Source organism: Pseudorca crassidens, chromosome 5 (genome assembly GCF_039906515.1).
Source record: "Pseudorca crassidens isolate mPseCra1 chromosome 5, mPseCra1.hap1, whole genome shotgun sequence".
Taxonomy (NCBI): Eukaryota; Metazoa; Chordata; class Mammalia; order Artiodactyla; family Delphinidae; genus Pseudorca; species Pseudorca crassidens.
The window spans coordinates 148390627-148413401 of NC_090300.1; the positions used below are offsets into that span (position 1 = coordinate 148390627).

At 59.4% G+C, this 22775-nt stretch overlaps 1 protein-coding gene across 5 annotated transcripts; it reads right to left on the bottom strand.

The window, feature by feature from the left end:
• Positions 1 to 472: 472 nt before the first annotated feature.
• Positions 473 to 21451, bottom strand: SLC19A1 (solute carrier family 19 member 1). 5 transcript variants are annotated; one of them, XM_067739692.1, is made up of 7 exons: positions 21332 to 21451; positions 18791 to 18884; positions 17324 to 17562; positions 12480 to 13251; positions 12210 to 12402; positions 9284 to 9425; positions 473 to 1298 (listed from the first exon to the last, which is right to left on the bottom strand). In XM_067739692.1, exons 3-7 carry the CDS (start codon positions 17510 to 17512, stop codon positions 1074 to 1076), a joined length of 1521 nt encoding a protein of 506 aa, XP_067595793.1. In that variant the 5' UTR covers positions 17513 to 17562; positions 18791 to 18884; positions 21332 to 21451; the 3' UTR covers positions 473 to 1073. The 5 variants fall into 5 exon arrangements, with proteins under 5 accessions (XP_067595793.1, XP_067595792.1, XP_067595796.1 ...); XM_067739691.1 differs by having other exon boundaries at positions 18791 to 18912; positions 21332 to 21436; XM_067739695.1 differs by lacking the exon at positions 18791 to 18884 and having other exon boundaries at positions 21332 to 21421.
• Between the last annotated feature and the right edge of the window lie 1324 nt (positions 21452 to 22775).

The following is a 22775-nucleotide window of genomic DNA, read 5'->3' on the forward strand; positions in this document are numbered from 1 at the left end:
AGCCCCTCCCCCACCAGGCGTCCTGCTCTGAACTCGCAGCCGCGGCCTTTCCTGGAGACCCTGGGTGAGGGCCGGAGGCCGTGGGAGGGGCTGGCTTCAGCTCAGGACGGGGGGCAGGGCTGGGACCCTCTCGACCGGATGGATGCGTGGAGTCAGGGGTCCCCTCACTCGGGCTGTGCGTCTGCTTCACGTGCCTGGGGCCGAGCGGACGGTGTCACGTGTCAGAGGAAGCACGACCAGCTCTCGGGCCTGGTGGCAGTGCCCAGGTGACGTGGGCGAGTCCCCTGGGGGCTGGCGCGTGAGCGGCCCCCACCACCAGGAGCGGGTCAGCATCCACCCAGCTCCGGATCGCAGGGCAGAGAGGACCTGGGGTGAAGCCCAGAGCGGAGGAGCCGGTGCTCCCGGGCTTCCACCCGACGGAACCGCCACCCCCAGTGCCCCGCTTCTCCCCCAGAAACGAGCCAGAACAGGGTTCTCATTTTTGTCGGGTTTTTTCAAAAAAAAGGAACAGCATCGTTTACAACGAAAGCACCTGGACACCTGCAGACGCCACAGTTCAGCCACAGGCTCAGGAACACGGCCCCACCCCAGGGCCCGGGTCACCCCGCGGGCACCGGGTCCCCTGGGCTTGCGTCTGGGACCACCTTGCCATTTCTCCGGGACAAGGGGGTGAAAGCAGGGAGGTCTGGCGTGCACCTGGGCCCCCTGCACCGGCCACGTGTAGGCAGGGACAGCAGAGCAGCCCCCAGTGGCCGGGGAGCATCCCCGGCAGGCCGCGGGTCACGGCCAGGGCGGGAAGCAGGGCTGAGGAGTGCCCCGCTCGGGGTGAGCCGAGGACGCCTCGTGGAGGCTGGAGGCCCCCGAGGCTTGGGTCTCAGGGACAGGGCACCGGGGCCCCGTCAGTCACCAGCGCCACTATCTGACGATGTGGACGATGCCGGAAACCTGGCTGCCGACACCCAGAGACAGGCAGCTGCTGGGAACGTGTCAGCTCTGAGGTCAAGGCCCAGGCCCGCTGCGTCTGGTGTCAGGAACCTGGCCGCCCACCGGCCAGGAGAGCAGGTCGGGCGGGGTCAGGCCTTGGCCTCGGGCTGCTGCCTCTGCTCCCCCACGGCTCGCACGCCGTCCTCTGGGGCGGGCCCGTCCTGCGCGGCCGGCTCCCGCATCGGACTCATCAGCTCCTGGGCCGGCGGCGGGGGCTGGTGGCGGCCCTGTCGGAAGTGGCGCAGGCCCGTCAGCAAGGCCGCAAGGACATAGGCGACAAACAGCACCAGGAAGTACACAAAGTAGACGAGGAACTGGAACAGAGAGGGTGCAGGTGAGGCGGGCGGGGCACCCAGGGGTCGTAGAGGCCGGAGCAGGGCCCAGCCTCCACCCACCCAGCGGAGTTTCTGCAAATCCAGCACTTCTGCGCCTCCGCCACCTGCCCCGTAGCACTCTGATCACCTTGTGTGACAGCAAATGTGCCCTTGGCTCTGGGGCCAAGTCCTCACGGAGGACGCCTGTGCGGGCAGAGGCTGGTGGAGGAGAACAGGCCGCCCAGGTCTCCCGGCCCCCGCAGCCCCCGCGGCCCCAGGGAAGTGCAGCCCTGCACCCCGGGGCCAGTGAAGCTGCAGAGCGGTGATGCCCAGCACACGGGCAACTCCCCCCGATTCTCAGACCGCAGCGGCAGGGGGGCCAGGGTGGTCTCCTTCGCGTGTGGGCCAGACGAGCGTGAGTCCCGCCCACGGCCCTGGAGCTCAGCTGCCCCGAGTGGCCTCCCCGAGAACCCCTCAGCACTGCGTGCTCAGCCCTTCTGGGAAAGCTCATTTTCAGGAGCAAAACCAGGAAATGAAACGTCGGGGACTTGGCTTCCGGGAGGATGGAGCTGGCGTGACTCGCCTGTTCCTCGCAAGTACGATTAGAACCCTGGACACTGCACAGACAACACACAGAAGGTGACTCTGAAGAGTGGATGGGGGCAGACTAGCTGGGGCCTTGGAATCCAAGGCGCACCACGGCAATGTGTCCCCTGGGCTGCTTTTCTTTCTGCTGCAAAGTATTTTTAAAGAAGCCCACAAACCAGAAATACCAGGAAACCCAGAAAAAAACACTCAACAAAAGCGGCTCCGCCCAAAGGAGCAGGAGAGGGACCCCCCCGCCCAGCAGGACAGGACACTGATGAGTGGGAGCCCCGCTCCTCCAGCCAGACCCCACCCTCGTGACCCAGGCTGCACACCCCCCACCCGCATCGGGTGGTGCTGGTCAGGGCCCAGTGGGAAGCTGTAATGTTCACCCCCATAGGGACCACATGCAAAGCCTGGACTTTCACTCCCCCCAGGTGGTGCTCCCCCTCCCTGAAGAGTCAGGACTTTCACCCCACCCAGCCACAGTGAGAATGCTCCTCCCCCACCAGTGTCACTGGAGGCCACGTGGGGAGCAGTAATGAGGCAACCATGGCCCTCCTGACCACTGCAGGCCATGTGGGGAGCTGGCACTCCCTTCCTTGCCCAGCAGTAAGGAGAAGCCCCACCCCACCCCTCAGCGTGAGGAGGGCTGAGCGGGGAGCCTAGAATTCCACCCCACGTGGCTATAACGAGGTGCGTGCCCCTAGTCCTCCGCTAGGCTGGTGTCAGGAGAAGCTAGCTAAAACAGAAGGAGTAAATGAGAGCCAGAGTCTCAAAATATTATAGCCAAAATGTACAGGTTTCATTAAAAAAAAATCACTCAGCACACTTACAACCACACAGATCTCTAAATGAATGAGATACAGTCAGCAGACACCCACACCAAGATGACAGAGACGTTACAGTTATCTGAGAAGGATCTTAAAGTGGTCATCGTAAAAATGCTTCAACAAGCAACAACAAACATGCTTGAGACAAACGAAAAAGTCTCAGAAAAGAAACAGAAGGGATAAAGGAGAAAAGTTACAATTGAAAAATATAATCACCAAAATAAATACTCAGCAAATGGTCTCAACAACAGAATGGAGGGCACAGAGAAAAGAATCAGTGAACTGGAAGATGGAACAATAGAAATCACCAAATCTGAACAACAAAGAGAAAACAGATGGGGAAGAAAAGCAGAGCCTCATTCTCCAGGGGACAAAATGTAACACTGTGTCATGGGTGTAAAATAAGAAGAAAGAAAAAGAATGGGGCTGAAAAAGTACTTGAGGAAATAATGACTGGGAAAACTTCCCAAGTTTGGCAAGGGACATAAACCTATGGATTCAAGAAGCTGAGAGAACCCCAAACAAGACAACACCCCCAAATCAGACCAACACACACCATATTCAAATTTTTGAAAGCTAAAGACAAAGAAAAAGGAAAAATCTTGAAAGCAGCCAGAAAAAAAAAAAAAAAAGACACCTTCAGGGAAAAATAATTAGAACGACAGTGGATTTTTCATCAGAAACCAGGAAGGCCACAAGGATATGACAAATTTTTCTCATACTGAAAAATTCAGGAATGAAAAATAAATCAAGACATTCTCAGATAAAGAAAAACTAAAAGAACAATTTGTCACTGGCAGACCTGCCTTAAAAGAATGCTTAAAGGAGGTTCTCTAAACAGAAAGTAAATGATAAGAAACTTGGAACATCAAGAAGGAGAAAGAACACAGCAATCGAAATTGTGGGTAAATAGACTTTCCTTCTCTTCAGTTTCCTAAATGTTTGACAGCTGGAGCAAAACTTATTATCCTATCTTAGGTGGCTCTAATGGTATACAGAAGAAATAAGTAAGACGCTTGTACTTAAGCAGTAGAGAGAGAAGTGACCTAAAGGAGGTGAGATTTCAATACTTCACTACAACTGGCCATTTAATACACAAAGCAACCATCAAAAAAGTTACCATGAGAGATACACTCAAAAATACAATAGATAAACCAGAATGAAATTCTGAAGAATCTGTAAATAATCTATGAGAAGGCACAAAAAAAGAAAACAGAAACAAAAGGCGGAGAGAATAAAAAGAAAACAAAAACTGAAGTGGCAGACATAAGGACTAATACATCAACAATTACACTAAACATAAAAGGTCTAAATAAACCAATTACAGACAGATATTGGCAGAGTGGATTAAAAAAACATGACGACAACCATATGCTATCTACAAGAAACTCAGGTATAACAATATAGTCAAGTTAAAAGTAAAAGGATGGAAGATAATACGTCATGTAAACATTAACCAAAGGAAAGCAGAATGGCTATATTAATATCAGGTAAAGTAGACTTCAGAGAAAAGAAAATGACCACAGGCAGAGAAGAACATTATATAATGATAAAAGGCTCAATCCACCAAGACATCCAGTGTATGTGTATGCAACAGAGAGCCGCAAAAACGTGAAGCAAAAACACGACAGAATTGAAAGGAGAAATAGACAAAGTCACTCTGATAAATGGAAACCTCAACACCCCTTCTCAACAATAGGCCAGACAAAAAAATCCATAAGCATAGAGCAGAAAGCAATACCACCATCGACTATAGGACCTTATTGATATTTATGGAACACTCCACCCCAAAACAGCAGAATTCACCTTCTTTTCAAGCGTACATGGAGCTTAGAACAAGATAGACCATGTCCTGGCCCCCAAAACAAACCTCAACAAATTATAAGAATTGAAAGAATACAGATTGTGTTCTCTGATCACCATAGAACATAATCAAAATAGAAACCAATAAAAGAAAGATAACAGGAAAATATCAAAACACTTGGAAAATAAACAACACATTTTGAAATAATCATAGGTCAACCAGAAAGTATGAAAGGAGATAGAAATACATAGAAATGAATGAAAAAGAAAATACAACATATCAAAATCTGTGGAGTGTAGCTAAAGTAGGCTGAGAAGGAAATGTATAGCAATAAATGGAAATATTAGAAAAGAAGAATTCTCATACGATTTATCTAAGCTCCCACCTAAAGAACCTAGAGAAAGATGAGCAAAATAAATCCAAAGCAAGTAGAAAGAAGGAAATAATGACAAAAGTTCTAGCCAGTAACAGTAAGGCAAGAAAAACAGATAAAAAACACTAAAAAAAAAAGACCTCCGAGAACTAATAAGTGACCTCAGCAAGACTATACAAGGTTAACTCACAAATATCAGTGTATTTCTTATACAGGCAGACCTCAGAGATATCGTTCAGTTCCGAACCACCGCAATAAAGTAAATATTGCAATAAAGCAAGTCACACAAATTTTTTGGTTTCCCAGTGCATATAATAATTATGTTTATGCTATACTATAGTCTATTAAGTGTGCAATAGCATTATGTCTAAAAACAACAGTGTGCATACCTTAATAAAAATACTTTACTGCTAAAAAATGCTAACTGTCATCTGACAATGCAGGGTTGCCACAAACCTTCAACTTGTAAAAAAGTCAATATCTGTGAAGCACAATAAAGTGAAGTACAATAAAATGAGGTCTGCCTGTACTAGCAGTGAACACCTGGACTCTGTTATGAACTGAACCGTATCCCTCCAAAATTCATTTGTTGAAGCAACTGAACCGTATCCCTCCAAAATTCATTTGTTGAAGCCCTAAGCCCCAGTGTGACTGTATTTAGAGATGGGGCCTTTCAGGAATGATTAAGGTTAAATGAGGTCATGAGGGTGGGACCCTAATCCAGTAGAACTCCTTATAAGAGAGACACACCAGGAGTGCACACGCACCGAGGAAAGACCACATGGGGACACAAGGAGAAGACGGCCGTCTGCATGCTGAGGAGAGAGGCCTCAGGAGAAACCAAACCTGCTGACACCTTGATCTCAGACTTCCAGCCTCCAGACTGTTAGAGAAAAAATTTCTGCTGCATAAACTACCCAGTCTGTGATATTTTGTTACGGCAGCCCTAGAAGATTAATGCAGACACCAAAATTATAAATACAGTATCATTTACAATTGCTCAAAAAAAAATGAAATTCTTAGGAATAAATCTAACAAAACATGCACAGCACTACAGTACTTGCATGTTGAAAACTACAAAATGCTGAAAGAAATCAAAGTTCTAAGTAAATGGAGAGACATACCATGTTCACAGGTTGGAAGAGTCAACATAGTAGAAGATGTCAGTTCTCCCAATATTGATAAACAGGCTTAATGCAATTCCTAGCAAAAGTCCAGCGAACATTTTTGTAGATATACACATGATTACTCTAAAATTTATAGGGAAAGGCAAAGAAACTATAATACCTAAAATAATTTTTTTTTTAATTTCAAAGTTGGAGGAATCAGTGTACCAAATTTCAAAAACTTACCACCTAGCTACACAAGCAGGACAGTGTGGTGATGGAGGGAGGGTAGGCACATAGCTCAACAGAACAGACAGAGAGCCCAGAAACAGACTCATGCAGTGGTGGAAAGCAATGCAGTCTTTTCAACAAATGGTGCTAGAGCAACCAGACATCCACAGACAAAGGAATGAAATGTTGTAAGCTTCACACCTTACACAAAAATTAACTCAAAACAGGTCACAGACTTAGATGTTGGGGAAAATCTTTGGGACCCAGGGCCAAAGAGTTATTATATGTGACACCAAAACTAAGATCCACAAAAGGACAAATGAATAAATCAGATCTCATCAAAATTAAAAACTTAAGTTGCAAACAACCCTATTAAGAAGATGAGATGGTGAGCTACGAGCAGGGAGAAGCCTTTGCAGAGCACACATCCAACAAAGGACTACTACCTAGAATACACAGACATTCTCAAAACTCAAGTGAAAAAACAAAGAAGCCAATTAGGAAATGGGCAGAAAAGTGAAGAAACACTTCACCAAAGAGGATGTACAGATGGCAGCTGCACGTGGGGAGAAGAGCGTCACAGCCACCAGGGAAAACGCAAATGGAACCACAGGGACCACCGGCCCTCCACACGGCTCGGAATGGCCGAACAGAAACGGTGGCCACACTGAACGCTGATGAGAACGTGGGGAACCCGGATCCCTCAGGCAGGCCAGTGGGAAGGTAAAATGGTGCAGCGACCGTGGAAAACAGTCTGGCAGCCACCACGTGACTCCACAACTGTACTTCAGGGCATTTATCCAGAGAAATGGAAACTGGGTTCATACAAAAAGCTATAAACAAATGTTTAGAGCAGCCCCCAACCGGATAAAGCCAGGGCTCTTGGCGGTGAGTGGGCAAATGAGCTGTGGTCCAGCCACCGCGGAGCCCCATGTAGCAAAGGGCCGGAGTGAAGGGGCCACGCATCTCCAGGACTTGGGCTGAGTGGGGAAGGCAGTCCCGACTCACAGCTGCAGGGCCCCACTCTCGCGATGACGACGCTATAGAAATGGGGGGCAGACCGTGGTGGCCAGGGGTCGGGGAGGAGGCAGGGTGGGGGCCCGGCGTGGCCGCAGGGGGCAGGGAGGGATACTCCCGTCTCGACTGTGCGCGGTCCGTATCCCGAGAGTGCCCGCACCGCAGAACTGCAGGACGTGACCGGTGGGGAGGCTGGGCCCGCACCAGGTACGTGGGTCTTTGCATCACCTGTTACCCCACAGGTGAGTGTGTGGTGACCCAGAAGTAGAGTTCAACTTAAAAGACCAGCCAGCCCAGGCCAGCTCCCTGCCTGCTCCGTGCTGGTTCCCACCACCGGTTCTGCCCCACTCTCGCTACCCGGGACGGAGGGAGGGGGCACCCGGAACACCATGTGCAGGGAAGGTGAGTAGGACGAGCCGGGGCGACTTTCCTTCTGGACGCCACCAGGATTTCTAGCTACCAACCAACCTCTAGAGTTACCTTTTAACCAGGAAATTAATCCAGCAGGAGAAAAATCAATATATTGTCAGCTTGATCCAGCGTGGCCAGAACCTGTCATGTGGAAGGGGCTGGGGCCAGGTCAGGCGAGGAAGGCCAGCCCCTGCCCCCCGCCTTGGGCCCTCGGAAGCCCCGCTGCCCAGAGCCGGGACACCCAGGGCTCCAGGGACGGAGAGGCTCCCCCAGGTGCTGGGGCCCCTCCCAGGCCAGCTGGACGGCTGCCAGGCAAGGCCCCATGGAAAGGCCAGGGGACAACATGCTCCCCTGCGAGGCCACCGCTCTGGGGGAGAGGCCTCCCCTGGAGGGTCCCCGGTGAAGGAGGCCCCAGCCCGCCACCTCTGGACGACAGGCCTTGTGCTCTCCGGACAACCCCTCCCGCCCACCCCGTAGGTGCAGCGGCACATGCACCTGTGGACCTGAGTCCAGCCTGGCCACCTGCTCAGCCACAGTCCCCAGTGTTCAGCCTGGGGTGGATGGGGCAGTGTCCCTGGAGGGCCCCACTGGTGACCAAGGGCCAAGACCTGCCTGCCCATGTGGACACGAAGGACCAGAGGCTCTGATGCCCTTCACCAAAATGGATGTCCAAACCCATCCAGAAAGCCAGTTTCTGAACAAGAGGGTCTCTCATGCCTGGGACTTCCTTCCTGGCCAGCTTTGGGGTCACCAAGGCACCTCGGACGGAGGGCTGGGACTTCCCCACGGAGCCGAACAAGCCCCAGGGAGGTCTGGGCTCCCAGCAGATGGCGGCTGTGTCCCACAGGCAGAGGGCGGGGCACGATCCCCGGGGGAGCCCGGTGACAATCCCTCCCACGGGACCATCCTCTGGCTAATTCCAGCTCACTCAAGACTGGTCCTGCCCTGGGTGAGGCCACTGGGAGTCACATGCCCGAGTGGTCCCCAGTCTCACAGCGAAGAGGAATTCTCAAGTTCTTCTTGGAAGACCGAGGACCCGCCTAGGACTGGATGGAGGAAGGGGACGGGAAAGGGGCCAGCAGGCGCCAACGTCAACCCCACGAGCTCCACTCTCTGCTGCCCTCCGCAGAGGAGACAGACAGCTGTCACGTGAGCCAGGACCCATCACAGGCAGGGACCTGAACGAGGGCACAGGGAATGCTCGGCCATGCCTCTGTCCCTCCTGGAACCTCAGCCAGTGCAGGGGGCGCCCAGGGCCGGTGAGAGCGCCTCCAGAGCGACCTGCACCCAGGCCAGCCTTGGAGGCCCCAGAGGTCTCGCCACACTCAACCGCGCATGCCCACCGCACTGCCCAGACGCGGGCAGCACTTACAGCCCCAAACTCAGCCCTGGCGGGGAGCCGCACAGGCCGGACTGTGGCCCCTGCCACCTGGCCCTCTGACCCCTCCCTCCCTGCTCCCGCTCAGTCCAGGGGGTCTGGATGGAGACGCCCCACCCTCAGCGGGTCTGTGGTCTGGGTCCCGGGACAGGCAACACCACTGGCTGCGTGGCCACGAGGAGGCCTGGCCAGGACATGCCCCAGAGCCTTCCCTCCTCAAGGAAGTGAGCCCAAAACGGGGGCTCACCTGAGAGTGGACCGGGAGGCCCAGGCCCCGCTTGTCGGAGACAACGAGGGTGATGACGGTCTTGAGGACAGTGGCGAGGAACGTGTTGACTCCGAAGACAAGGGCGCGGAGCTCTTGAGAAAGAGAAGACGCGATCTGAAAACTTAACGGGGAAGCGGCGAGGTCAGACCCCGCTGGGGGCGAGGTGCACGCACAGGCGCAGACGGCCCAGGTGCGGGGCAGCGCTCCCGGGGCCACCGGGAACAGCCGCGAGGCATAGGCGAGACCCGCCCAGTGCCCAGGCTGCCCACCGCTCCGGGGCTGCGTCCTGACCTGGCACGTCCTCCTTCAACGACTCACAAAGCGAGTGCAAAACCAGGTGCAGAAGGCAACCTCGGGAGATGCTTGAAGTCTCCTGGTGACTCCAGGACAGAGTAAGTCATAATCGCTACAGGGTTCCCCAGGAAATCAGCCTCACGAGAGCGGGGCATTAACAGACGGGGCACTGCACGGACAGAGTACGAGGAAAATTCCGGGAGTAAAGTCCTTTGTCGTTAAATGATTCAGTAAATTATAGAAAGAACCGTAAAACAAATAAAGAAGGCAAGAGGAATTAACGCTCAGAGCCTGCGGTGCTCGGCAGAGAAATTAACATTTGAACGTACTTCCAATTAAAAGCCCCAAAGTGCCTTTAAAAAAAACAGAAAAAACTGATCAAGAAGTGTCAGTTCTGAAGAATAAATGAACAAAAATACCCAAGAAGCCTTTACAGAGAATGACCGAGGAGCTTCTGCTGGAGCTCAGGGGGAGGGGGCAGTACATGAAGTGCAAGGATAACAGTCACGTGACAAACGCGCACTAACTAAGAGAAGACAGCGGTGGATCAAAGGTCCCTGACGGCAGCTTAACTCCCGGGAAGCGGGCGCTGGGCCAGGTCCCGCAGGCGCGGGCAGAACGCCACACCACACACACAACTGATTCAGGTAGTGCTGCGCGAACTCCGAGAGTCGGATTAAAGCAAACGGTAACACGGCAACACATAACAAAAGGCTCCCGTCACATGTGGTAGAGGTAAGCGCACTGCAGATAATCAGGAAAAAAGAAATCCCAGCAGAAAAAGAAGCCACGGGTATAAACTGGGCAGGACACCGGGGAAAGGCAACTGGCCCGCGGGCCGCCCTCCACCACCCGCAGGGGCTGTGTGCCTGCCTGGACAACGTCTGCGACATCTCTGAAACCCCCTTCCAAAGCGCGTGCCCTCTGACCTGGCCGGTTCCCTTCCAGGACCCACCTGAGGCCATTATCAGAATTTGGGAAGAAAAATGTAGGTGGGGAGGGTGGCTCCCATGTTGTCTGTCACGGGAAGATATCAGAGACAGGGGCCTTATCCCCAGGAGGACCGACGACAATGCCCGCTGACATGGAGCCCCGTGGTTACGAGGGGCAGAGGTGCACAGTGACCCCGGCTCGCTCCAGGAAGCCCAACACCCACGTCAGCCACGGGGCCTGGGGTCTGAGGGGGTCTGCTGTCTCCTTCACGCCTTTCTGCCTCACATTTGACCTTTTCTGCATCGTACTGGATCTTTCTGCCACGAACATCTATGGCTTTTACAATTAACAAGAACACATGAGACACTAAGTGGTCCTGGGAGAAGTGAGGGAAAGACACCCATGGCCCTGGCGCCTGTTCCGAAATGCTGACAGTGACGGTACAGGTGGGACGTTTCCAGGTTGAGTGTCAGGAGGGGAGGACACAGCATCCAGTGTGCACGGAGTCCAGGCCACAGCCATGGCCACACGGGCAGGGGGCATTAGGAGCAGAAATCCAGAGAGCAGGGCCAGGGGAGTCGGGGTGTCTGGGCAGCACTGACCCTGACGGGGAGGAAAGGAAGGACGCAGCCCAGGGCAGGAGAGGGACGCTGGGTGCCGGGCGCTCCTGTGAGACGGCTCAGGGGAATCAGGCCACCACACCGCGGGGCAACGGCTGCAGAGGGTCAGGAGTTCGAGGACACGCTCTGAGCTCAACACCAGGCAGGGACAGATCTCGCTGGGCGTGACCGGAGTGGACAGTACAAGTGGGGAGGGAGGTGCCCCCAGGGAGATGGGGCTCGGAGGGGAGCTAGGGCCAAACAGCTGGGGACAACGACAGGCCACCTGCCAGGTGCAGGAGGTGTAAGCATGTGTCCTGAGCATGTGTGCTGTGTGTGGCCTGAGGGCATGACAGTGTGAACACATACGGTGTGAGCACGTGTCTGGGGTGAACACATGGTGTGCGTGTGCAGCCTCGTGAGAGGTCCAGCTCAAAGGGTGTACGAGGGTGTCAGAAGCCAGCGAGATGCGGGCTGAGGAAGGTTCTGGAAGGCACGGGCGGTCGGCAGGCAGCTCCCAGGATGTCCCCGGGCCAGTGCTGCAGCATCCCCAGGAGTGTGAGGAACACAAGGGCGCCAGGGGAAGGGCTCCCCCGGGCAGAAGGCAAGCTGGGTCACCCAGTCACTCTTGGGCTGTGGGCCACCGTGCCCAGCAGCGGGAGTGGGAGGCGATGGGAATGACCCAGGATGGGACAGCAAGGCCAGGAGACTGGAAGAAAGGACTTCCCGAGGTCCGGTCCCTGTGGACACCGTGGCTCAAGAGGGGAGCAAAGGGGATGCCCACATGGCTCCTTGCCCAGCCCTGCGATCCCGGTGGCCAGGACGGGGCATGCTGTGGACAAGCAGGGCCCTGGCTAAAGGCACCCAGGGCTCACGTGCCTCCTGACGTGAGTGACGTGCCAGCACACCTGCTCCACGCTGCCCGGCACATACCCCTGCTGCTACCCATGGAACCTTCTGGAAGGAGGCCTCTCGATACACACAGCACACGACCCTCCAGCTGCCCACCCTCGGCTGCAGTCTTTTGGGACTCTCCTGCCAGCAGTCCCACGTGGCCACCCCACACCAGCCCGACTCACGTGGCGATGGGCACCAGGAACTGGTAGGAGCCACGGAAGAGCACGAAGGCCGAGTAGCACAGCCAGATGCTGCTGGTCCTGTACATGAGGAAGACCAGCCCGGCCTGCAGCACTGTCACCACCGCGATGATCAGCTCAGCCCACAGCGCCCACCGCATCTTCACGAAGCCGGCGGCGAAGGAGGTGATGGCACCTGGGGAGACAAGACGCGTCAGCGCCGTCCTCGGCCTCACGGGTCACCGCTGTCTGGGTGAGGCAGGCAGGGCGTACCGAGCAGAGTGGAGGCGGCGTCCGCCCCGCCGTTGTAGACCCTCGTGGTGTCCGTGGTGGGGTTGACCACGTTCCACAGGATGTGCACGTAGTAGACGATCAGGTAGTAGCCGGCGGAGTTGAAGACCCACCAGAGGGACCAGAGGCGCAGCTGCGGCAGCCGCGCGGTGCGGCGCAGCTCGCGGAGCATGTGCGCGAGCACCGAGTCCCGCCAGGAGGCCGGCAGCAGCTGGCCCAGCTTCCCACCCGTGGGCTGCCCTTGGCCCAGGTTCATCCGGTCCAGCTCGGAGGGCGAGGCCCCGGCACTCGCGGGCGCTCCGCGGTTGAAGAAGAGGCTGCGCTCGGGGCGCTTCAGGAAGAACGTGAGGACCAGACTGAAGGTGAGGAAAGCCAGCGAGATGTAGTTGAGCGTGGAGAAGGGGACCCTGCCCATCGTGACCAGCAGCTGGCCCAGCACGGAGCTGGTGAAGACGCCCAGCAGAACGGAGGCCCGCGAGTAGCCGGCCATGCGCTGGTAGCAGGCGGGGGGCACCAGCGAGAAGATGTAGGAGGAGTAGGCGATGCGGGCCGCCATGGTGATGCTGAAGAAGAACTCCATGAACTGCATGTGCAGCACGGACGAGCCGAAGAGCAGCAGAAGCCACACGGACACGCAGCTCAGGCCCTGCAGCACAAGCATCGGCTTGTAGCGCAGGTAGTCGGTCAGCAGGAAGATGGGCACCAGCACTGCCAGGTAGGAGTAGGACAGCACGGGCGTGATCTCGTTGGTGACCTGCGGGACGGCAGGCGTGTGACCCCGAGCCCCGGGAGCGCCCGGCGCCCATCACGCCTACTGGGCTTGGCCGGGTGCCTGCGAGCCCCACCCGGACCCCACGCACCCCTTTAGCACGGCGCCCCACCAGGACTACGTGGGGAGCGCCGTCCTCCAAAAACGTGCAGCCCGTTAAGACTGTCCAGGGCAGCCAGGGAAATGGAGCAAAGCACAGCCCGACCCCCCGACCGCGCTCTGCCCTGACCCCATCTCCCACGGGCGTGCCTCTCAGACAGCAGCTCGCTGCTGACACACGCAGAGAGCTGGTAAGTACGCTGAAAACAATCAGTAACTACGTGCTAAGCCATGCTGATCCAGGCCTGTTTGTTTCTAACGAAATAAAAACATGATACGATTTCACCTCAAGTCTACCGATACAGAAAACAGAGCTGTGGCCAATCTACACTCATGCTGGCCGCCAAGGAAGGCCTTCAGTGGCCGGTCCCACTCGGTCCCAGGGCACAGGGGATGCAGGAGAGGACCGGGCCCTCAACCCCCCTTTGCCAGGCAGGACTAGGGGGATGCGTCCATGGGACCCAGGACTCCCGGCTCCATCAAGGGAGCTGCCCGCAGCCTCGGCCACTCAGCTCTCCACTCAAAGAGGGCTGGCCCAGTAGGACCCTCCCTGCTGGGCACACAGGGCAGAGGCCAGAGCCACAGACCCACTTGGGATGACAGCCAGCTGTGCCCCTGGCCGCCCAGGAAGGGCCATCCTGGACCCACCTGGGCCCAGCCCCCAGCAAGAGCCCCAGCTCACGAGACGCCCAGGTCCCTGGCCTTGGCCCCTTCCTGGGGGATGGACACGGGAGGCACCCTGTGCTCAGAGCCTCTCCTGAGGCCCCAAGTGGGTTTTCAGCAGGTGGCCCCTCACAGGAGTTGCACCAGACCCCATCTGACACCTCCCAGGGGCTCCGACTGAGAGCCCCACCCAGGGATTCCACCTGACGCTGCCCAGGGCCCGGCCATGGCTCAGACCAGCCAGGTGAGCACCAGGTGAGCCTCGGGCCTTGCTGGGCTCTCAGAGCCTTTGGGCTCCCTTGGGTCCTACCTGACTCAGGGCGCTAACCTTGACTCAGGCCTGACCACCTGCTAACACCATGGGGCGATCCCTGCACCAGCCCAGGGGGCCCTCAGCCCTGCAAGGCCGGCAGGCACCGAGGCCCACTTCACAGATGCTGCCGAGGACCCGGGGCCGAGCCCAGGCCAGCACGTGGGGCCCAGCCAAGCCCACTGCTTAGCGGCCGGCTCACCTGCGAGTTTCTGCAGCCCTCGCATCTGTGCACCCAGGATGTGCCACCCGAGCAGCCAGCCCCAGGGCAGCGCTTCCCAGTGTGCCCAGGACCCCGGGCTGGCACGCACACCCCCCACCTCCGGGGCTCCCCTGCCCAGTGGCCTCCTGCACCACACGCCCACCAGAAGCCATGGCTGACCCCGAAGGCTGTGGTCCCCCGAACACCGAGCACTAATGCCCCAGGACAGTCCAAGACGGCATTGGTGCAAGTCCGTCCCCGGGGCAGGATGAGTAATCAGCGCTGGTCCCAGAGGGGTCAGAGCCTGTTTACGGAAAATTCCTGGAACATCAAACCATCCCTCAGTTAGCTGACGAAACCTCTTGGCAGACGGCTTGCACAGCTGCAAGGGCCACGGGGTCAGAGCCGAGGGAGACCAGCTGGTCTTTCCCTCCCGCCGCCGCTGCCCACACTTCTCAGGCTGGGCAAGCACACAGGCCAGGTGAGAGGCTGACCTGTGTCACACCTGTGAAGCGCTGGGAGCACGGGCACCCACCAAATCCCTGGGGCAGCTGGCACGAGGACGGCCTCCTGCTGGCCTCGGTCCAGCATCGCTGGGCCACGTTCCCAACACCTCGATTTGGACGGGCCGGGTCCAGGCTGATGGGCAGGACGTGGGAGCTGGGCCCAGGTCATGACCCAGGTGGCTTCAGGGCAGCAGCTGCTCTGAAGTCCGGAGGCCTGGCTGGGGCCCCACAGCAGCCAGGACCAGGATGGGGCGCTGGGGCCCTGAGGACCGGCAGGACCAGGGGAGCACGGCAGGGCCAGGCCAGGCCAGAGGGCACCTGAATTCCAAGAGGAGCAGCCCCTAGAGTCAACACCTGGCAGCACCCAGAGGGGCACCGAGTCCTGCCTGATGGGGAGGGAGGACAGGACAGGGGCCGTCACAGAGGATCCCGCCAGCACGGCACGGTCAGCCATGGGCTTGGAAGGACTGCTGTGTGAAGTGCCCTTCACACAGCAGGGGTCATGATGTGAAGGGCAGGGGTCATCATGGAGGGGGTCGGGGCCTGACCCAACCCAGGCAGCTCAGATGCAGAGGAATCACAGGCCCAAAGGCGCAAAGCAAAGCTCGGCCCCTCCCGGAGGTGCTCCACGAACCAGGGGCGGCGGCACGCGGGGAAACACTCAGCACAAACCGAAAGGAAAATCCGGCAGAGTTCAAAGGCGAAGCTGCGGCATAAACGGACACGGCACACGGGGAGGCGGCCAGCGCAGACAGCAGAGGCCGCGCACGCGGGGAGGCGGCCAGCGCAGACAGAAGCCGCTGCCCACAGCGGTGGAGCCCGCCAGGCACAGGAAGGCAGACGCCCGCAGGGAGCGGGAGACCGGCCGAGGCCTCGCTCCAGGGACAGCCAGGAACACGGGACAGCGGCAGACGTCCAGGAAATGCACGCCCAGCAGCAAGCTCTCCCATCCATCAGATGGGCAGCAACTCAACAGCGCCCCGCGGGTGCTGGCCCGAGCAGCCGGCAGCAGCCTCACGCTGCAGGGGGTCACAGCAGGAGGCCACCAGCAGCAGCGTTTCCCCCAGGGACGAGCTGGAGACCCCGGAGACCCCTGGGGCAGGGGCGGGCAGGCCCTCTGTTTGAGGTTTGAGGCCCTGCATGCAAGCTGGGCAGCAGCAGCCCGAATCTGTGTGGGAGGGCCACAGACCCACTGGGCTCTTCCCAGACGGGCCTCTGCCATCCTCTGGTCACGTCCAAGGCCTGCTGGGTGGCTTAATTTCTGCAACCTACTGTTTAATCAGTTACTGTGTGAGCTAAGAGGGCAGGTGGGGGGAGTTCATGACAGGTTTTCCTTCTTGTTATTTTCACGGAGCTTCCCACTCACTCCTACGTCATCTCCGCAGTGGAAGACAGCCCCTTGCAGAACAGAGTGGTGTCCAGGGAACTGGCCAATCAGTGAGCGAGGGATGTGCCAGGCCGGCTGCTCGAGGGAGGCCCCCACCCGGACTCACCTGGGAAGTGAGCCCTCTGGCTGCAGTGCTGGCCGGGCGGTCAGACACAATCACACACACACGGCTTTGAGCCTGTGCACGCGGCCCGGGCACCCTGGTGTGTCCATTTTCCAAGAGGACTACTTTGAGGGAACAGGACTCATCTGCACGGCGACTCCATGTGACTTAATTCTGGGGTCGGTGAGGGGTTGGGGCCGAGCTCTGGGCCAGGGAGAGGCAGGGGCTCCCTGAAGAAATCAAGTGGGAAATCCAGGTGGGAGCCAACGGGGGCCAGCGACAGGGGGTGTGGAGGCCGGTGGCCACCCTGGAGGGGACAGACAGGGCTGGCGGGCCGGGGCCAGGTTCTGGGGTGGCGGACGGTCCTCAGGCAGGACGAGCAGGTGTGGTGACCACAGCCCTGACCGTGAGCTTCATCAACCAACGGCCTCTGAGCCCTTTTGATTTGTTTTATTTTATGGAGACAGAAACAGGGAGGGACACTGCCTGTTGCTGCTTCTACTACATGTTTGACCCCAGAAACTCCCATCGGGTATAAGCTTATTAGTCAGGTTCCAATGAGATCCTTTGTCCTTGTTCTGAGCAAAAGGCAAATTCCTTCCGTAATCCCTTTGGGCAAATAGGCCTCTGCTGGAAGCAAGGGCCCAGCGGGCGGGCGGGGGCCCCTTTGCGCTCTCCCCTCAGAGGCCCACGGCAGGCATGGACCCCTCTGCCGGACCCGCCAGCGCCCGCAGCCCGAGCAGCCCCCGCACTCCGGCCCACCCCGCCCACACGCGCACCCACGTGCCTGCTTCTGCGTGAAGTTCTTGTCGGGGCCCAGGAGGTAAGGCGTGATGAAGCTCTCCCCGGGTCGCATCTGGGCCATGAAGCCGTAGAAACAGAGGCAGAACACCAGGCTCCACCAGGACTGCAGCTTGCGGCCCGGCCTGGGCTCCGCCGGCACCTGCTTCTCCACCTCCGGGCCGGAGAGGGCCATGCTGCCCAGGTCCCCAACGGCCCTGCAGGAGACCGAAGGGGACTCTGTACCTGGGAAGGAGAGCCAGAGTCAGGGCAGCTCAGCAGACAGCCCGCAGCCCTCTCCCACCCCCGGAAACTTGGCTGCAAAGGGCTCCTCCCCCTGTCATTCAATCGGGCTCAACCTCACAAGGTGGAGAGGCCGCAGCCCCAGCCCCAGTCCCAGCGCCGTGCTCTAACCTGGAGCTTGTGACGATCCAGGAGCCCGGCCCAGCCAGGCCGCACTGTCACCACTTCTGGGGGCTCCAGGGCTGCGGCTCCCACAGGGTGGCTGCCAACCACGTGGGGCCCATAAACGTTAAGTAATGAGAACTAAATGCAATTTAAGATCCAGTTCCCCGGGGACACTGGGCTCATCTCACGTGCTCACAGCACTGGCTGCGGGGGTGCTGGGCTGCGTGCACCTCCCCCGCAAGGTCTGACGGCCTGATCCTCACTGTGTCCCAGCCCCAGGCGTGTCCAAGTGCCACGCCCAGAGGAGAAGCAGTCGCGCCCGCGATGGCCCAGAGGACGTGGCAGGAGGAGGACCTGCCGGGCCAGGCACACACCAGACCACAGTCCAGGGGCGGGGATGGGGGCAGAGAACCCCCAGGGGCCACCGAGGGCAGAGTAAGACTTCACCCCAGCACCATGATTTCAACACAGGCCTGGCCCTTGCTCAGCAAGGGGAACTACGACAGTCAGAGCCCGGCTGTTCTTTCCTCCTGTGTTTCCTTCTGAGACCGAGGGAAAATGGGGGGCTGCTGTGTGACAGCAGTAAACCGCTGAAGAAGCTGCGGCTGGCAGGTTTGTTTGTGAAGCTACAATGAGGGGCAGGGTACGGGTGAGGGGGGCAACAGCGGCCCAGGAGTTACAGGGTCCTAGGTCCCAACGTTCTCAAGGGCCAAGCAAAACACCAGCTAGGACGGGGGCTGGAACCCGGCCCCTCCCCCGGCACCCCTCCCCCCGGGAGGTGTGGTCCCCCAAGAGCACACAGGCCAAACGGCTCCAGCAGAAAGACTCTGATGTTTGGGGCAGGGGGTGCACACACGGCCCCCCACTCCAGCCCCAGGAGTCCCCCAAGTTCACTCTCCCGCTCCCCGGGCGCTGCCCCCGGGCACCAGAGAAATGCACGCTCTCCGCCAGACAGGCACCCAGCGCGGGGCGAGCAGCCGAGAAGTTACAACGCCCGGGGTCCCCAGGAGCGCCCCCCCGCCCCCAGGGGCCCCTGTTCTCAAAGAGATGACACAGGCTTCCCTACCTGGCGTCCCCGAATCCCGGGGCGGAAGTCTCGGATACCAGAACCCCGCAAGCTCACCAGCTTCTTCTTTCTACTTCCTGGACTCCCATGGCTTCTGAAACCCCAAGGCGGTGCTTCTGAGACTGCCGTGAGAGCTTGTCACAAGTGTGTCTGAAGGTCTCAGACACACTCCAGGACTCTGCACCCTGACACGGCCCCCAGACACGCCCAAACAGGTGACCGAGCACGCAGGGAGCTGCTGCCTCGGGATTCCCAGCTGGTCACCGATAAGAGTTCCGCCTCCAGCATTTCAGGCCAACACCGCAATCCCGCCTCCACCGACACGCAGATGGGCCCCAGGGCCCCGGCACCCAGCCCTGAGGGTCCCAGGAGTCCTCCAGGGTCACAACACTGTGGTAGACCACCGCCACCCCCAGAAGCAAGGACATGCAAGGGTCCACACCCTGCAATGGCCAGGGAGCTGTGGGAGGGGGGTTAGGGGTGGGGTCGGGGGGGTTAGGGGTAGGGGGCAGTGTCCGCTGACACCCAGGGAGCAGGGCTGAAGGACGGGGTTTACATGGGGTCTCAGGGAGTGTCCCACGAGCTGCGCCCCCCTTCCTCCCAGCCCTACCCCTACAATCTGGGGACACTGTGCTCAGTGCTGGAGTCCCTCACCTTCCTCCTGAGTTACAGGACAGCTGGAAGAAAGGAGGGGCCTCCCCCAGCCAGCAGGGAGAAACCCAGGCCTCCTCTGCTCTTGGATCACAGGAAGCAAAGGGCCAAGGGCTCACCTTGGGCTCACGTGCACACGGTCTCGCCTCTGGGCTGCAGCCCATTGGCTGGCGCATCTCCCAGGCTGCACAGGGAGCCTTCTACCCGCTGTCTCCACAAACATCTGCTCAAGGAGCCCCCGAGCCTCAGGCCTGCCACCCAGCAGGGGTGGCCGAAGGCAGGCAGGCTTCTCACCGGGGCTGGGAAGGGCCATCACACGCGCCAGAAAGAGAGACTCAAACTACCTCTGTGCTTCTCACTCAGCCCGGGCGCCAGGGACCCGCTCTCCAAGGACGTGAGTGAAGATGCCGCCCTGGACAAAGGCAGCTGCCTATCCTAGGAAACCTCTGCCGCCCCGTGGCGGCCCAGTGACCCCTGGGGCCAGCCTCCCCCTGCCCCGTGCCGGGGGAGCAGACACAGCAGTGAGGATGCCAGGAAGCACAGAAGGTGCCAGACCCACGGGGCTCCCTTCGGAAATGGCCACTTTCATTCCTGCTTGACGTTCTTTCCTGAGCGTTGCTTTAAAATCTGTCCCTTCCACCCACATAAGGCCCTCCTCCAACTTCTTGTGGGGGGCACAGTCCTGGGCCTGCCCTTCACCAGCACCCCTGGCTCCCCGCGGTGAGGGGGCCCCTGCAGGGGCACCCAGGGCAGAACTGCGGGGAGGGGGCCGCGAGGCAGCGCTGACCTCTGTCACCCGTCACAGGCGGAAACGCCCCTACAGGCCTCACTGAAGAGAGGAGGGCCAGGCCTCAAGGAGCCGGCACTGCGGCCGCTGCGGGACCACCACCCGGGGCCGTGAGCAGTGGCACTGATCCGAACTACAGGGACACCCGCCACACCAGGCGGGGCCCACTTTGGAAGGTGCGTCCCTCCCACAGTCTCCCACACTTGGCTCCGCACCACCGGACGCGCTGCCCAAAGCTTCCAAAACGAGTGGAGGGCTGCCAGCTCATGGGCCCATGGCTGGACCGCAGGGTCACGGGGAGCTGCTTGGCCCCATCCCGGGAGCAGCAGGGCCCCCGGGAGGAAAGGCCACCTGTACTGGGGCCTGGGATGGGGGTGCAGAGGAAAGGCGGACGCGGAGCAAGGTTCTCCCCTAGCGAGGCTGGGCCCCCAGCAGGGAGCTCCGAGGACTCCGGCTCCGGCACTGTGGGCAGCCTGGGAGACGGCTGCTTCTGCATGCATTCCGGAGTTCCGAGCTGGCCCCGATTCCAGCCTGTAATCTGAGACCTGCGGCCGGGGATCCCCACGTGGCAAGGAACCCCACGAACACACGTGTGTGCCTGGCGGACACCTGGACACTCAGGACAAGTGTTTCGGATAGGACCCGGGGGACAGCTTTCCTCCCGGAGACGTGTAGAACGTCCCACTGTTCTGGACAGTCTCCAGCGCTGGGCTCCAGCCGCGCCAGGAAGTGTTCCAAGGGGAAGTTGCTCACAATTACAGACTCCAGGCGCAGGAAACGACAGCGGCTTGGCTGGAGACCAGAAGCGCACCGGGGGCTTCTCCACAGGCCCGCGCGGAGACCGAAGGTGACAGACGCTTGGAGCGTGCGCCTGGGTTCCCACATGGGGCGAGGCTGCACGTGGGACTCACCGCCCCTTCACTCAGCGCCAGCGCCCCCGCGCCCAGCCGGGCACCAGGGGCCCATGCGCCTGTGCTCTCCCCGGGCCCCAGAGCCACCGGCCCCCGTCCACCCCGACACTCGGAGAGCGAGCAGCCCCGCGCTCCTCCCGCAGCCCCCGGTGCTCGCCCCCGGAGCTCCTGCAGACAGGGGAACCCCACTACCTGCGCGCTCGCGGCCTCCGCTGCTTGGCGCTAGAAGGGACCACACTGCCCACAATGCCCCGCGGCGGCTCGCTTCCGGGAGGCTGGGGGTGGGGGCGCACCTGGTCCCGCCCCCGCCGCACGTCACCGCGGACAGCAGTTGCACGGTCTCTGACACGCGCCCCACCGTGGCACCCGAGGTCCCCGCGGGACGGGCGCAGCAGCCCCGCGCGCACGCCCCGCGCCCCGGGACTCGGGGCTCAGTCCCCACCCCAGCCCATCGCGTCGCCGCCCCCGATCACGCGCCTCTGGCCGCCCAGCGCAGGCTACTCCCCGTGCGTCCAAACGCCCGGCCGCACCCTCCGGAGCCCCCTCCCGAACTCCTCGCGCACCCCTGGCGCCTACCCCCGCAGCGCCTGGCTCTGGTCATACTGATCACAGCTCGGGGTTGTGCTGGAGGCCTCCGGGAACGGACCTGGACAGAGACGCGCCCCCCGGCGCCCCGCAAGCTGTGACCGCTCCTCGACGAGCGCAGATCCCCTGACTTCTGCACAGCCTGTCCCGCCGCCACCCTGTGCCTTTTCTTCTCGGTTCATTCATTCTGAGATGTTCCTTTCCTAGCCAACCCGCAAACTCAAGCCAGGGACGTGGGTCACTGAGACAGCAGGAGACAGGACTGTGGGGTTGGAAGGGGCACCCTCCCCCCACGCAGCCGTCTGTACGGATCACCCTGACCCACACTTGCTCTGGTGGTTGACTGGGGACTCCAACGAGGCACAGACTGAGCTTCCCCGAGGGAGGCAGAGTAAATTGGGAGAGGGGCACAAAGACAAAGGAATGGACCAGAGGTCTGTTTGGACCTAGCAGAAGGTCCCCTGGAGGGATCCCAGGAAGGCGACAGGCCAAGGTCTCTCCCCGCTCCTCACGGCAGGACCGACCCCCGTGGACTTGACCTGTCTGGTGCAGTGAGGCCTGTGAAAGTGAGGGATGCCGGCCTCTGAGTCATGGCAGGGAGGTTGCAGGTGCCCAGGCTGTGACTCTCAGGCTGGAGCAGTGGGAAGCAGCCCCTCTGGCAGCCCCACTGCTCCCCACTCCTCTCTGCTGGGAGGGGGAGAACCCGGAAGCTGGCCTCACAACCTCAGAAAGTGACTTCGCCCTCCCGCTGCCCTAAAGGATGGCACAAAGGAGCGTGGCCACGGGGCACCCAGCACCAGTGAGCCATTGCCATTGGCCAAGTCTGGGAACTGGCCCAGACCAGCAGTGTGACCCCTTGGGGAGCAGGACGGACAGCACCCTGGGACCGGGACAGGAAGGGTGGGCGCCCATGGCACACACAGGTGTGCACAGGTGTGCAGAGAGCAGCTGCCCCTGAGCAGGCCCACAGTGAGGATCGGCGCTCTGTCCCCCAAGTCCCTCACCCGGTGGTCTCTCTGGCATGTGGGCATGCGTGGAGCCCGAGTAACAG

Bases quoted from the DNA above. Each gene is read 5' to 3' on its own strand.
- SLC19A1 (XM_067739692.1), bottom strand. From the start codon at position 17,512: ATGGCCCTCTCCGGCCCGGAGGTGGAGAAGCAGGTGCCGGCGGAGCCC. The intron at 13,252-17,323 runs GCACGTGGGTGC...GCCGTCCCGCAG, and splicing joins AGAACTTCACGCAGAAGCAG to GTCACCAACGAGATCACGCC. The intron at 9,426-12,209 runs GTGAGTCGGGCT...TTCCCCGTTAAG, and splicing joins TTCCTGGTGCCCATCGCCAC to TTTTCAGATCGCGTCTTCTC.